Raw genomic sequence first — 12,676 nt, 5'->3', positions numbered from 1 at the left:
CACTTTATTTTATGAAGCACAGGATTTGAAATCAAGATCATTAAAATATAGACAAGTAGAATTTTTTGTCCACCATGCTCTTTTAAATACATGGTAACAATTCACTGCAGGGTGACTGCTTTCACTCTTCAGTTTTTTTGTGATGCACTCTTCTGTTAGTTTTGTTTAGAGGCTGAATCCTATTTGAATTTCACTATTAGATGCCCTTCTGATTTGTAAACACTGCTTTTAAAATACCAGGAAAGCAGTTCATGGTGTGCTTTTTTGTGATTTAGCATTCATGCCAGAAATTCACACAATAATGTTCTCGGACACATGGAGGACAGGAGAAACAATGCATTTTCACAACATTCCAGTTAGTCACTATGATGACTATTAGGTGGGTTGGTAAGGGCAGAACAGTCCCCACTATGACAGTCTTGTAGGAAAGCACTAAGTAAAGACTAGATTTTGATGATTTTAAATTATGTATCTTCCACCACTCCCCAACCACTTGATTTCAGACTTTCTTTTCCTCTGACAAGGCTCCTTAGGCAGTGCGAGCTTCAGATTGTGCTAGTAACTGGCTAGCAACAGCTCAAAGACAACTGATGTTGCTGGCCCACTTTTTCTTCCATATCGATTTGAACTGCTCTCCTTTACTTAGCTCCCAAAATATACAAAGCTTACCGGAAACTACCATTCAGATTTGAGTTTCTTTAAAATTATTAAGGATGTTAAAAAGCTATTAGTGAGACCACGAGCAAAGTTGAGAACTTAGCATATAACAGCTGCTCAAAGATAAAAGGAAAAAAGGGATATGAGAAAGACAACATGACAAAACATAAGTTAGGACCATCAAAAGAAATGTCAGCAGTTCAAAAAAAAAAAAGAAAAAAGGCAAGCAAATCAGAACAACAAAGAACTGCAATAAAGGAAAAAAGGAAAATAGGAAAATTAATGCTGAGTGAAACTAGAAACAAACATTTCTACATCTTGTTTATTTTTGATTCTATAATTTAGGATACTTATAATTCTTATATCATTAACTGAACTTCGGGAGAACAACACTATATTTTGCAATTATGAGGCAGTTTATTTCCAGAGTGGAAGGGTAAAGGAAAATTAGATAAATTTGATTTGTTGTCATTATGCCATACCTCAAACACTACGGTAACTTTCTTCAGTTTTCTACTAAGGAAAAAACTGAGAAAAAAAAAGTTGCAATTACCAATAAAATGTATATTTCATGATATGCCAGAGTATATCCTCAAAAGGAAGGCTGGGGAGGTGGGGAGGTGAGCGAGATGAAATTTCTCTGATATTCTGCAAGACAAGCTAAAAGTTTCAGCTAAGTTAGAGTTCATATAGGCTGCTTAGTTTATACCATTAAAACTGACTCCCCTTGAATATGTGGTCCACAATTTTAAACTCAAATTCAGCACTTTGGAAAGTTCCAGTATTTCAATGCCAGACACGAGGAATCCTGAAAATTTTATTTTCCATCTCGTGCATTATGCGATACCCTAAGCTCTTAGCATTCTATTGAGACTGCACTTCAATTTAGGTATTTCTAACAAGCCGCCTTCCTTTTTTCTTTAAATATGGCTTTTGTTAGCCAGCACTAGCTAAACTCGAGACAACAGGGAATACTGCTGACTACAGCAATCCCAGCTGTAATTATTACTAACAGGTTGATATATATGCATTATCAGCTACACAATTCATTGGCTTTGGATGAATGAAGACAGAAGTACAGCAGAGCTGCACCACAGGTGGGAGGAAAAGGATATCAATAACTTAGGTATTTGTTCACTTTTTCTGAAGTGGCTTCACTTTACAGACTGCCTCATGGGATTACAGATCATCATTCTGCTCATTAATGGAACAGGAAAGCAATGCAGGGCTGAGAAGAGAAGTATCTGTGGCAAAAATTCTAACTGCTCTAAGACTGATCTTGCATATTCATGACAGCTCTTTTCATACTAAATAGCCTGTCTGAAGTTTATACTAATTTTAATATATTGTGGAATATAAAGTACCAATATAGTGCAGAATATCCAGCCAAGTAAAAGCAGCTGTTACCCTAGAACAGGTAATGAATGATGCTACTCTGTGCCAAACATTTCCTTAAAAGACCCCATATTCACTGCTTGTGATTTTTTCAAAAACTGGCCTACATATTAAATGCAGACAATTGAAAAGTGAGTGTTATAAGAACAAAAAATTAACAGGCGCATATACGCTGTGTGTATTCCAGCAGAATCTTGCAAATGGAACTGAGAATGCCACCACATTAGCCAGCAACTATCTCTGGAAAAACTTTTCATACACTGGGGCAAAAAGACTTCATGCCATCATTTCAGCAAACAATTTTCTACTTAGACCAAAAGGTGTGAATATCGTAAGGCTCTCCCACATCAAGGTATTGGAAAAAATACTTGCAATTGTCTGCAAAATATGTGATGTAGAGACTTCCTTTTATATACACACAGCAAGGTTCAACTGTAAAATTCCATATCTGAATATAACAGTTCAAGAAACACAAACAAATGTTTAGATTTTTAAATTAGTATCTTATGAAGAGTATTTGTCAAATAACACCTTTTCTTTGACTCACTCACTCCTACTTATCTCTGTTATAATACTGAAACAAATTGACATGTATTTGTTACCACACAGAGCAGCTCCATCCATCACACATATCATGAGCAAAAACCTGTGCTAGCTAATACATGCTTTATGTCCAGACCAGGTATTAAAGACATTCATACAGGAACTATATACTTCAACTGAATTTACATTGTTTGACAAAGCTCTATCTCATTACTTGCGCCATAATCAATAAGTCAAAATCTGGACCCTCTTCCACAGAGCAACATACAATCTTTTTCCACTTAACAAGCCGAGGTCCTGTAATATTCCAGAATCTGTAGGATGCGAGGACATCTTACAGACTTCCATTTGTTTATGTTGCACAGCAGGAAGTTCAAACTATGAGGCTGATTAAGTAATCAACGGTTTAGAGGCAGCATGTAGTCTTTTCCTTGCAGCTGAAATGGGTTTCTTCTACCTCTCTCGAACTGGGTTCTGACTTGCTTTAAGTGCTATCCTTCCTTCTCTTTTCACAGTATCAGCAAATCAAACGACAAGGAGAGAGAAATAGAGAAGTGATCAAAAAGAATGAATTCTGCTCCTAGCTGAAAGGCAGCAACCAACTCACTGTCTCTCAAATATCAGTTCCATACGCTTCTGCAAAAATCGCCATCAACGCTACGTTCAGTGTCAGCCTGAAACTAGTCCAGAGTTTCTCAGCTGCTGCTTAGAAAATCATGAGATGCAAGCTGGACTGATAAAGAGAGTGTTGACTAAATTACTTAATTAGGCTTCTAATATGCAATTTAAATACTCTCCATAAACCCACTAAAATTTTTATTTTGAATGTATAAATGTATTTTGTTCACTGTGCTTTTTCTTGAACATTTCACTCAATGGATTTAATACTCTAGATCAATATCAATTCAATATTCTTTGCCTTTCCTAATTAAAGCAAACAGAAGAACTGCAATAACAACTATAATTTCTTTTCAACTAGCACCCATAAGATGACTGACAAACTAGCACAATCTAATATATAGGAGAAATATTCATAATTATAGACTTTGTCAATAAAAGAGTGCACCAACTGTGCATATATCTGACTTCCTAAAGAAACAAGAATGCTAATCAGTTCATTAGGGGCCTTTGGGTTGTGATATTTAGCGACAGGATGTAATAGCCTGCTTGTCCATCGAGCCTAATTGTACTCAGGATGAAAATTACTTCCAACAAAGCACCATCCTTCCTTTTTCAGATTTCCTGCTGGTTTCTTTTTATGAGCTGCATGCTTTTCAAGACATCGGCATCATTCAGCTTTCCTTGCCATAGGAATAAAAGTAAAGACAGGTCCAGGCTTCCTCACGCTGTGCAGGATTATCTAACCTTTACATCAAACCTTTTTTTACTTTGTAATTTATTGAAGTTCCTGTTTTTCTAAAAGTGATTTTCCTTAATGAGTGTGTTCACAGACATTACTAGAAACCATATGCAACTTTACTGTTTTGAAATCACTGCCCGTCTGCTGGTAGAGGTAATAGGTGAGAGCAAAACTATTCCTGTTCATAATATTTACTGTTCAAAATATTGTATTTGAATAGCCTAATAAAATGAAATATGTAGTATGGCTGGTTTTACCTGCAATGATTTATTCTGAGTAAAGCCAAATATTCATCTCACCTGCTTCTGACAGCAGTCAATACCCAATAATCAGGGAAAACAAGATGGACACTTGGCAAGTATAGCATGATAGTTCAGGTGATGTAGTATTTAGTTTCTAACAGTTTGCACATTACCGATTTTTTCCGAGCTAAAGGCACCTCTGGACTACTGTGTTTAATAGCTTCAGAGGTGCTCTCTTTAGCTAACTATCAAAGCCTTATATGAAATTCACTTACATTTTCAGCTTCTATAACATTCTAAAAGTAAATGCTACTGTTTAATTGTCTGTTGTGTAAAGAAAATATTTCCATCATATGTTTTAACCTGCGGGACAATATTTGACATGGGATGAACCCTGGTTACTTATAAGACACAACAAATATGTTCCTAAGTTTCCTACTGTATGGCAAACAAGAGAAGTATTTTAACTATATTTTTCTAACTTTTTTTGATTTTTCCATCTTCAGAGTCCTAATCTATTAAAAAAAATCCCTTATGAAGATACTATTGGCTACTGCTGATGATTGTCACTGTTCTCTGCCATATCAGTATGCATACGTTATATACTTTTTGAAACGGAGTGATGGAAGTACTCAAGATATAACAGTATTAGTGATTTTCCTAGAACTTATTTACGTTCTTTGCTTGCTCTTAACTGCAATTGCTCTCAGTTGTCAGTTGTTCTAAGATAATGGTTTTCCCCCATAACTGCTACTCTATAATCACTGAAGTTCACTTACTCTTTTGTCAGCATCTCCTTTTTGACATGAGGTGGGGATTTTTTTTTTTTTTTTTTTTTAGATATTAATACAGGAAAAATAATCATTCCACTTTTGACCTAAGAAACTTCTCTCCTTGGTGGTATTTTTTAAAACAGCTTGTAGAAAAAGTAGCATGTAAGAACCTGTAGTCCAATAGTTTTATATTTTAGTTCATTTTAAAATCTTAAGTCTTTTATGACCAGTGGTTATCACTGGGGATTTATTGCTGTTTATTTCATATTATTTTTATATTTTCCTTTAAAAGAAAATTTCTACTGACTCCTGCACTTGAGATAATCCTTTCATTCAAAATACTGGACAGGGGGATCATCTGAAGGTCTCCTGGGAAAAAACTGATACAAAGAACAAATTAAGCTTTACGGCTATGACACATTATCTTCTTGTTGCATAGACAATCTATGTCTTTTCTGGCAGTATTACGGCTTTCGAGATGCTTGAAAAAGACAATGCATAGATCACAGAATCATTTCATTGGAAGAGGTTTTTAAGATTGTTGAGTACAACCGTACACCCTGCACTGCCGGAGTCCCTAAACCAAGTCCCTCAGCACCGCATCTACACGTCTTTTAAACACTTCCAGGGAAGGGGACTCCACCACCAACTTGGGCAGTCCATTCCAATGCTTCACAACCCTCTCTATAAAGAAATTTTTCCTGATGTCCAAGCTAAATCTCCCCTGGCACAACTTGAGGCCGCTACCTTTTGTCTTGTCACTTGTTACATGGGAGAAGAGGCTGACCCCAACCTTGCTGTAACCTCCTTTCAGATCCTCCTTTGCATTTCCCAAGATGATCACTATTCTTTTTAAATGATCAGTAAACTGCTCTAATGCTCTTCCTATAAGAGGGTGGAATTACAACCACTAGAAAAGTTATGGTATTTATTGATAAGGTCCACCATTTACCCTATCTGACTTTTATTCTGTTACAACTTTTCACACTATTTATCTACAACTGTGACTTTTTCTGTCTTTAATGGAATTTATAATCTTATATCACAGTATTCCAATCACTTCCTGCCATCAAGTTTCAAAAATGTCCAATAGTTCAGTAACACAAATGGAAATTATGCATCCTATATAATCACTTTTTTACTTTAGATGTTCGATATTAGCATAGAACGACATATTTATTCCTGAGCTTACTTTTCCCATGCTCTCCTTCTTAAGACAAACTAATTTTTTCACAGTATTCTTCACTCATTCTCAACTGAATTTTGATTATTTCTTTCCTATCTGTTTCATAGGTATGGAAGTTTTATAACTACATCTCCAAAGAAAGCCTCATACTAAATTATCTGTTACCCAAACCACTTGTTCTCAGCTTAAAAATGCAGAAGGTAATATGGTATTTTTAGTGCCAGCATCATGACTGTATCTGTCCTTTTTTCTTAGGTTTGTTTTCTTAATAAGTGCTTCCCATTCCTTACTTCCTAGACTATATATTATTTTCTTAACCAAGTACAGACTTTGTATAGTCCTAGCACTATTTCCAAGAATGTTATCATGGATATGTTTTCCTCTAACTTCCTAGATAATAGTTTATCTCTTGCCTTCAGGACACCTCTCCTAGTTCTCCTATTATGCTATTGGCTTCTTCAGGGACAAAACTTACGTTTCATCTTATAGAGACACCATGCTGGTGGGCTCAAACATATCTCTCAAAAACACACTGAGCTGGAATGAAAAAGCCAGCAACAACAACAAACAGAACAACCTCACCAACAAAATACCCAACCTTACAAAAAATTAGTAGCAATGTTGAAAGGTTACAGACAACCCACTGAGTCCAGAGAAGGCCTAAAGCTAAGCTGTAAACACTTTGGTTGCAGCTAGTCTACTGAAGAAGAAACTAGCCCTACTGCATCAAGAACCAGTATATCCACTTGGCCTCAGGGACCCTTGCCATCTTTTGTTTAATAGTACGAGATTAATGAAAAGGACTGTCTCCTGAGCCCTCCTGCCTTTGTACATAACAAAGCAGTCTTCCACCTAGGTAATAATCTAACCATGCCTGCAGAAGAAATTTCAACGTGCCTGTCTGTCTGCTGCTATATCTGCTTCCTGATTAGTCTCAGTGACCAACCGTCATCTAGTAGTAAATAATAAAGTAAACCAATTAGAGCAGAACCCCACCTCACCCCTCCACCCACCCCCCCCATTATCTGCATGTCACAAGGCTTTCTTATGAGACACAGGCAGTGAAGTTGACTGCAGGGCTTGGAATAAATAGTGAGAAAAGGAATTTTGGCAAAAATAAGACGAGAAACCAGTTTTCATATGCTATGAATCTCATTTCTGAAATAAGAGAAATTTTTTGGTTCTGTGGTTGCATGTACAAAAACATTCTCAGTAGCATACACTAGAACACAAACATAGGGTAACAGACTTTTTTCTCCAGGATATTATGAAAAAATCATTTAACAGTAAATGAAGTGCTTAACATTCTTATTATGACTACTTTTCACTAAGTTAACAAACTTATACGCAGTATAAAATCTGACAGCAAGCTTCTTCCTCTTTATTCTACCCACTATAGACAAATCCTTTCATTTGATTGTTCATTTATCTAGCTTTTGAGGAGCAAAGAGAGTTGCATTTTAAAAAACAAATACGACAGACTAGAGAGAAGTTATGCAAAGAAATTTGAGGTAATGCAGTTAAATTACTAGTGTGTTGGTTGGTGGGGGTTTTTTGGGTTTGTTTTTTTGGGGGGGAAGTGGGGGGGAGGTTAAGAATAGTCCAAAGGATATTGACATTTTTGCTACAAACTTATCTTGCTTATCTTCGGGAACTGGAAAAGTCTGCAAATCCTTCTCAAGCTGTTGGAGTTGCCTCTCCATATGCTTTAGGCTCTTCTCCAGGTTTTCTGCTGAGACTAAAATACAGGATATTCATTCTGTTAACAACTTAAACAAGAAACATTGTTTGTAAAATACATGAGTTAAAACCTTACCAATTCAGCATACTACATTTTTAATTCTGAAATAAATACACTGAACAAATTACAATACAAGATGAAGGGGTCACTCTACAATGTTCAGTTCCCCTCATTTATGCAGTTGCCTTATTCTGATTAGATGTCTGCTGTTTGAACACTGCATTTTATTTTTATGCCTAAGGTTTTGCACTGCAATTAACAGTCTGTTTTAAATGAGCTGATACACATATGCCAGTCTGTCTCTTCTGATTATCAAAAGGACAAGTTTTGAAGATATTCCAGGAACCAAAAAGCTTTCTTCGATTTCATTCTGTTAAAACAGAAAATATGAACATTTGAATGGATGATCATGAAGAAAACAAGACCCTCAAAACGTAGATAAAATAGGGCTATTAAGCGCCTATGTGAGAAACCTAAGACTCAATTCCCCAGGTTGAAAGCCTAGTAAAAAACACAACAGAGTTTGTGAGAACAAAAATGTTTGCCAAGCTGGAGGGAAGCACAAGCACTTGAGAGGCTGCTGCAGAGCAAAACAGGGACTTGGGAAAAATAGAAGAGTACAGATTAAAAATCACGGATTTATAGAAGGATGTAGAAAAAGTGCAAGTTTTTTTTTTTAATTGGTGAAAGAGAAACACAACTTTCATGCATTTCAAGCAATGCATAGAAGTCAAACACCTATCTGTAAATAATGTATTAAAATATCATGACCATAAAAGTAACCTAAGGTTAACTCCTGTTAGCACGTATTCTATCTTGGATTTTTATTATCGCAGTAAGTTAGAACTTATTTCCTGATTATGAAAGAAATTTAACATTTAAATATGTTCTGTAGGAATGATATATATAGTTAAGAACATAATCTGAATTTTAGACTGGTTACATGATTTTTTTTTTCCTCATTATTTATTTCATTCTTAATATACAGTACATATAAAGGTAAAGCTACCTTAAACTTCATCTAAAAAATCCCTGCAGAAAGTTTGCGACCCTGTGATGTTACTAGGATCTGTAGCAGAGCCATGATTTCATCCATCGAGTAACGTGATGGAAAATCTCAGATGCACACACTGAACACATCTTTCTCTTACAAAAGCCTGACAGAGTCCCCTAATGACTAGAGGAAAATGTCGCATAGCAACTACAATCCCATTCACAGCACAAAGGCTAACAAAACCATAAAATGATCAATGGCAAACTGTTAAAATGCTAATGTAACCTAAGGAGAAAAAAAAACCAAAACAAACCACACAACAACCAACCAACCAAAACCAAAAAACCCAAACAATTTGGAGACATCTAGCTTTTCTAAAAGGAATAAAGGAATATAAATGTATGTTCATATTATAATTTATCACTTGTCATTTGGTTTATAATTACTATTTTTTCTCTGTTTTCCAACTGTAATTTCGACTTGGCAGATTTTCACTCAGCAACTGGTAAGCCCAAATAATCACCAGGTAGGTCAGTTTGCTTCAGTAGTTAGGAAACTGCCTTGTTTGCAAAGCAGAGCTAAACTCAGAAGCTGACAATGTTGACTACAGTTGTGTTTCAGTCTTCACGGGTTGCAGAACAAACCTGATTTAATAGAAAGTCATGCTTCTGCTGTCATAGGAAGCCTTTAAGGGTAGGCACACACAATTTTAAGACACTGATTTACTTAGAAGGCTGCTAAGAAACACAGAAGGTAATACCTTGTGCTTAATATAACTATCTATAGCAGTCTTGACAATATAGTTTGTCTTGTATAAACAGTTCACAGCATAAAAATAAAGTCACACACTTACAAAATGTCAGAATGATGAGTCTCAGCAAGTACACAGGTTCAAAAACAAAGCACACCAAAACAACTCAAAAACCCCTAACCCACAAAAAAACCATCTACATCGACTGCAAGTAGCAGCTGAGTAACAGCTATATTCTTTTAGCTATATTGAAAAAAAAAGCAAACCAAACTCAGTGCCTAAAGCTGATTAACAGGTTGTATACAAGAGATTTTCAAATTCTTGCTTCCAGCAAAGCCAATATCTTATTTCTATTTTATTTTCTATTTCAGTTCTTTTGACATTGAATTGCTATATATTTGACCAGGAATGTTTACATGTCTATCTTGTTCTGAAGGTCTTTTTTTCCACCCCCCTCTGTCATGACCTTAAGTTGTTCCTGAATATAAAAATTCAGCATTCCTTTGATATTGGCACTGCGCAACTATTAGATATATTTTTCTTTAAGACTGTATTTCTGGTAGAAGCCTCAAGCAGCGGCTAGCTCACAATATGCTGGTATGAGTTTGGTACAACTTGCAAGTCCCAATTTAGTGAAAATAGATGAAAAAAACATGAAATCTGTAACTATAACCAACTCTTCAACAAAAAGTTCAGATTAAATACCTGCCAACTTTCCCTCGTGTGCCTCTGGAAGACAGTATAAAATCTGAAGGGACATAAAAGAATGGTAGAAGACTAAAAATAAAAATCCCTAATTTTGACCCCTAATCCTGTGAGGATTCAGGTATAAACCCTAGCCAAACTGAAATAATCGTTTAGAAACAAAGTCAAAGACTGGGGTTTTTAACGTTACTGAGCCCACAAAACTAAATGGTTCTTTGAACCCAATGCATGTGCGCCTGAACATTCTCTCACACCCTCTAAAGTCTCATATTCCTTTTTCAAAAAGGCTCCTGATATTCCTATAGGCAAAAAATAGATTTCCTCCCCTTCTGCCATTCATGGTTAAAACACTTTTGCTCTTAGATTGCCCTGTTGATTCAGGTTTTCTAATATCATCATTATTTCAGAAGCTTCTTCACCTAGCTCCGTTTTAAAACCTTTCTGCAAAGTATTTCAGGTGATGACTCAGCAGCCCTTTTAATGTTCGTATTAATATTTCTACAGTTGTACTGGAAATAGCTTATCTGATTATCATACGATAAAATATCCTTTTTTTCTTGATCAAAGCTCTTATTACAGTATCAAGATGTACAACCTTGTACTTCATACTATTGACTATCATATCTTTCTCTGCTTCCTCAGGATCATTCAGTGATGACAACTCAATCCCCTCCTCAGCTGGAAAAACTGTCTAATACTTTGTCAAATGCATTCATTGGTTCAATACCATAATTTAATGTTTTTGCCATATTCCTTTCAGACAGAACTTTACATTTCTTCCACATTTTATTCTAATGAATATTCTCTCATTTTAGAAAAGCATTTGATGTTATGTAAAGTCAACATAGATTTTTAACCCAAAGATGAGTTAAGAAAAAAAAAAGTCAAAGCTAGAAGATTAGTCTACTACCAATGAAATAATTTTCATTTTATGCTACTCATTAACCTCTATGCTTGATTATTTTTTCCTCTATTAACTTTTATATCAGTAAGGTCAGATAATGAGATGTGTAATTGCAGACAACACTCTTCTGCTCAGTTTCTTAACTATTCTGTAGTCACACAACATTACTATAGCCACTGCAAAACTTGTTTAAAAATGTACTTAGTAAACTTTTAGTTCCATATCTCAGTTATCTCAAAATGCAGAAATGGAAAGTGGTATTTACAGTATAAGAATATAGTACTGTGATTTTTTTCTTACAACAAATTTCAATGGAGCCCTATTCTTCACCTCCAGATCATTATTCTTGCTTAAAATTAAAGCAATATTTCATCTGGTTTTGAGACTATACCTGTTTTATCTTAAATCCTAGAAATAAGTCTCCAAAGCAAAGCAATACTACTTGTGTGGACTCATTTATATTGCTGTAAACCTTCTGTTACTTTTTGGAACAGATATTTCAGCTGATATTTCAGAAATACTACGTGCTGCCCACCCTGTATGAGCACTTTCTTGGATGCTCACAATCTCCATATCAAGAGAACCTTCCTCTTGTCTACAAATACTTTCACTTCCCTTCTGCTATTCTGGTCTCTATACTCTGAGTGGAGAGAGCGACAGTGACAAGCTGATCTCTAGCTTGATACAGAAAACTATTATTAAAAAAACTATTATTAAAAAAAATACTGAAAATATACTATTGTTTTCACCATTTGAAATTCATACTAGACTGATGAACAGAATTTACTGAATAATTCTCTAAAATTGTCAATGTATTATTGATGCAGCATTTAAAAGTAAAGTTAAATGACAAAATATAGCCTAACCCCTCCCCCTGCCCAAATCAACCAAAAAAACCCCAACCCTGTATTGTCAGATGAGTTTAGAGCCCTAACAAAGAAATATTCCAGAGGCAACATATTGGAAGATTTCTGTAAACACCAGCAAACACCTGAAATATCCATTAACAGCGAAATAAGACCTAGCTGGCTATACTCACTCAATGTCACAGAGGCCTGAAATACAATATTTATGCTTTATTTCTCCCAAGACGACCTTTTTTCTTGTCTTCTACAGCCATTTTCTGGCTTTCTTGCCTTTTTTTTTTTTTAATTTGTGTGCGTGATAGGCATATACAATACTCTTGTTGAAATCCTTTTTTTCTCCCAAAGCTCAAGCCATTGCCTCTTGAGCCCTTGAACTTTCCTTTCTGTAGACAAAGGAGACTCCAGCTGCACACACAAAAGAAGCAACTCTTTAAGCATGATTTAATTAATTTTCTCCTATTTTGAATTCAAATGAGTGCACTAATGCAGTATAATTGGTAAACAATGCATAAGTATTTTTGTACCTAGATCCCTAGTAATAATAGTACTATCATCAGCA

At 35.4% G+C, this 12,676-nt stretch overlaps 1 protein-coding gene across 1 annotated transcript in view; it reads right to left on the bottom strand.

Moving 5' to 3' along the window:
* Positions 1-12,676, bottom strand: part of DIAPH3 (diaphanous-related formin 3) — a gene marked incomplete at its 5' end in the record, with an annotated part of 117,603 nt that overhangs the window by 24,931 nt on the left and 79,996 nt on the right. Inside the window, one exon of the mRNA XM_010144890.1 lies at positions 7,770-7,894. Coding sequence (XP_010143192.1) covers positions 7,770-7,894 — 125 coding nt within the window. The remainder of the gene's footprint in view (positions 1-7,769; positions 7,895-12,676) is intronic.

Source organism: Buceros rhinoceros, unplaced genomic scaffold (assembly GCF_000710305.1).
Source record: "Buceros rhinoceros silvestris isolate BGI_N320 unplaced genomic scaffold, ASM71030v1 scaffold4891, whole genome shotgun sequence".
NCBI classification, from domain to species: domain Eukaryota; kingdom Metazoa; phylum Chordata; class Aves; order Bucerotiformes; family Bucerotidae; genus Buceros; species Buceros rhinoceros.
Note: the sequence above shows the minus strand (reverse complement) of the source record. Positions and strands in the feature narration are given on the sequence as shown.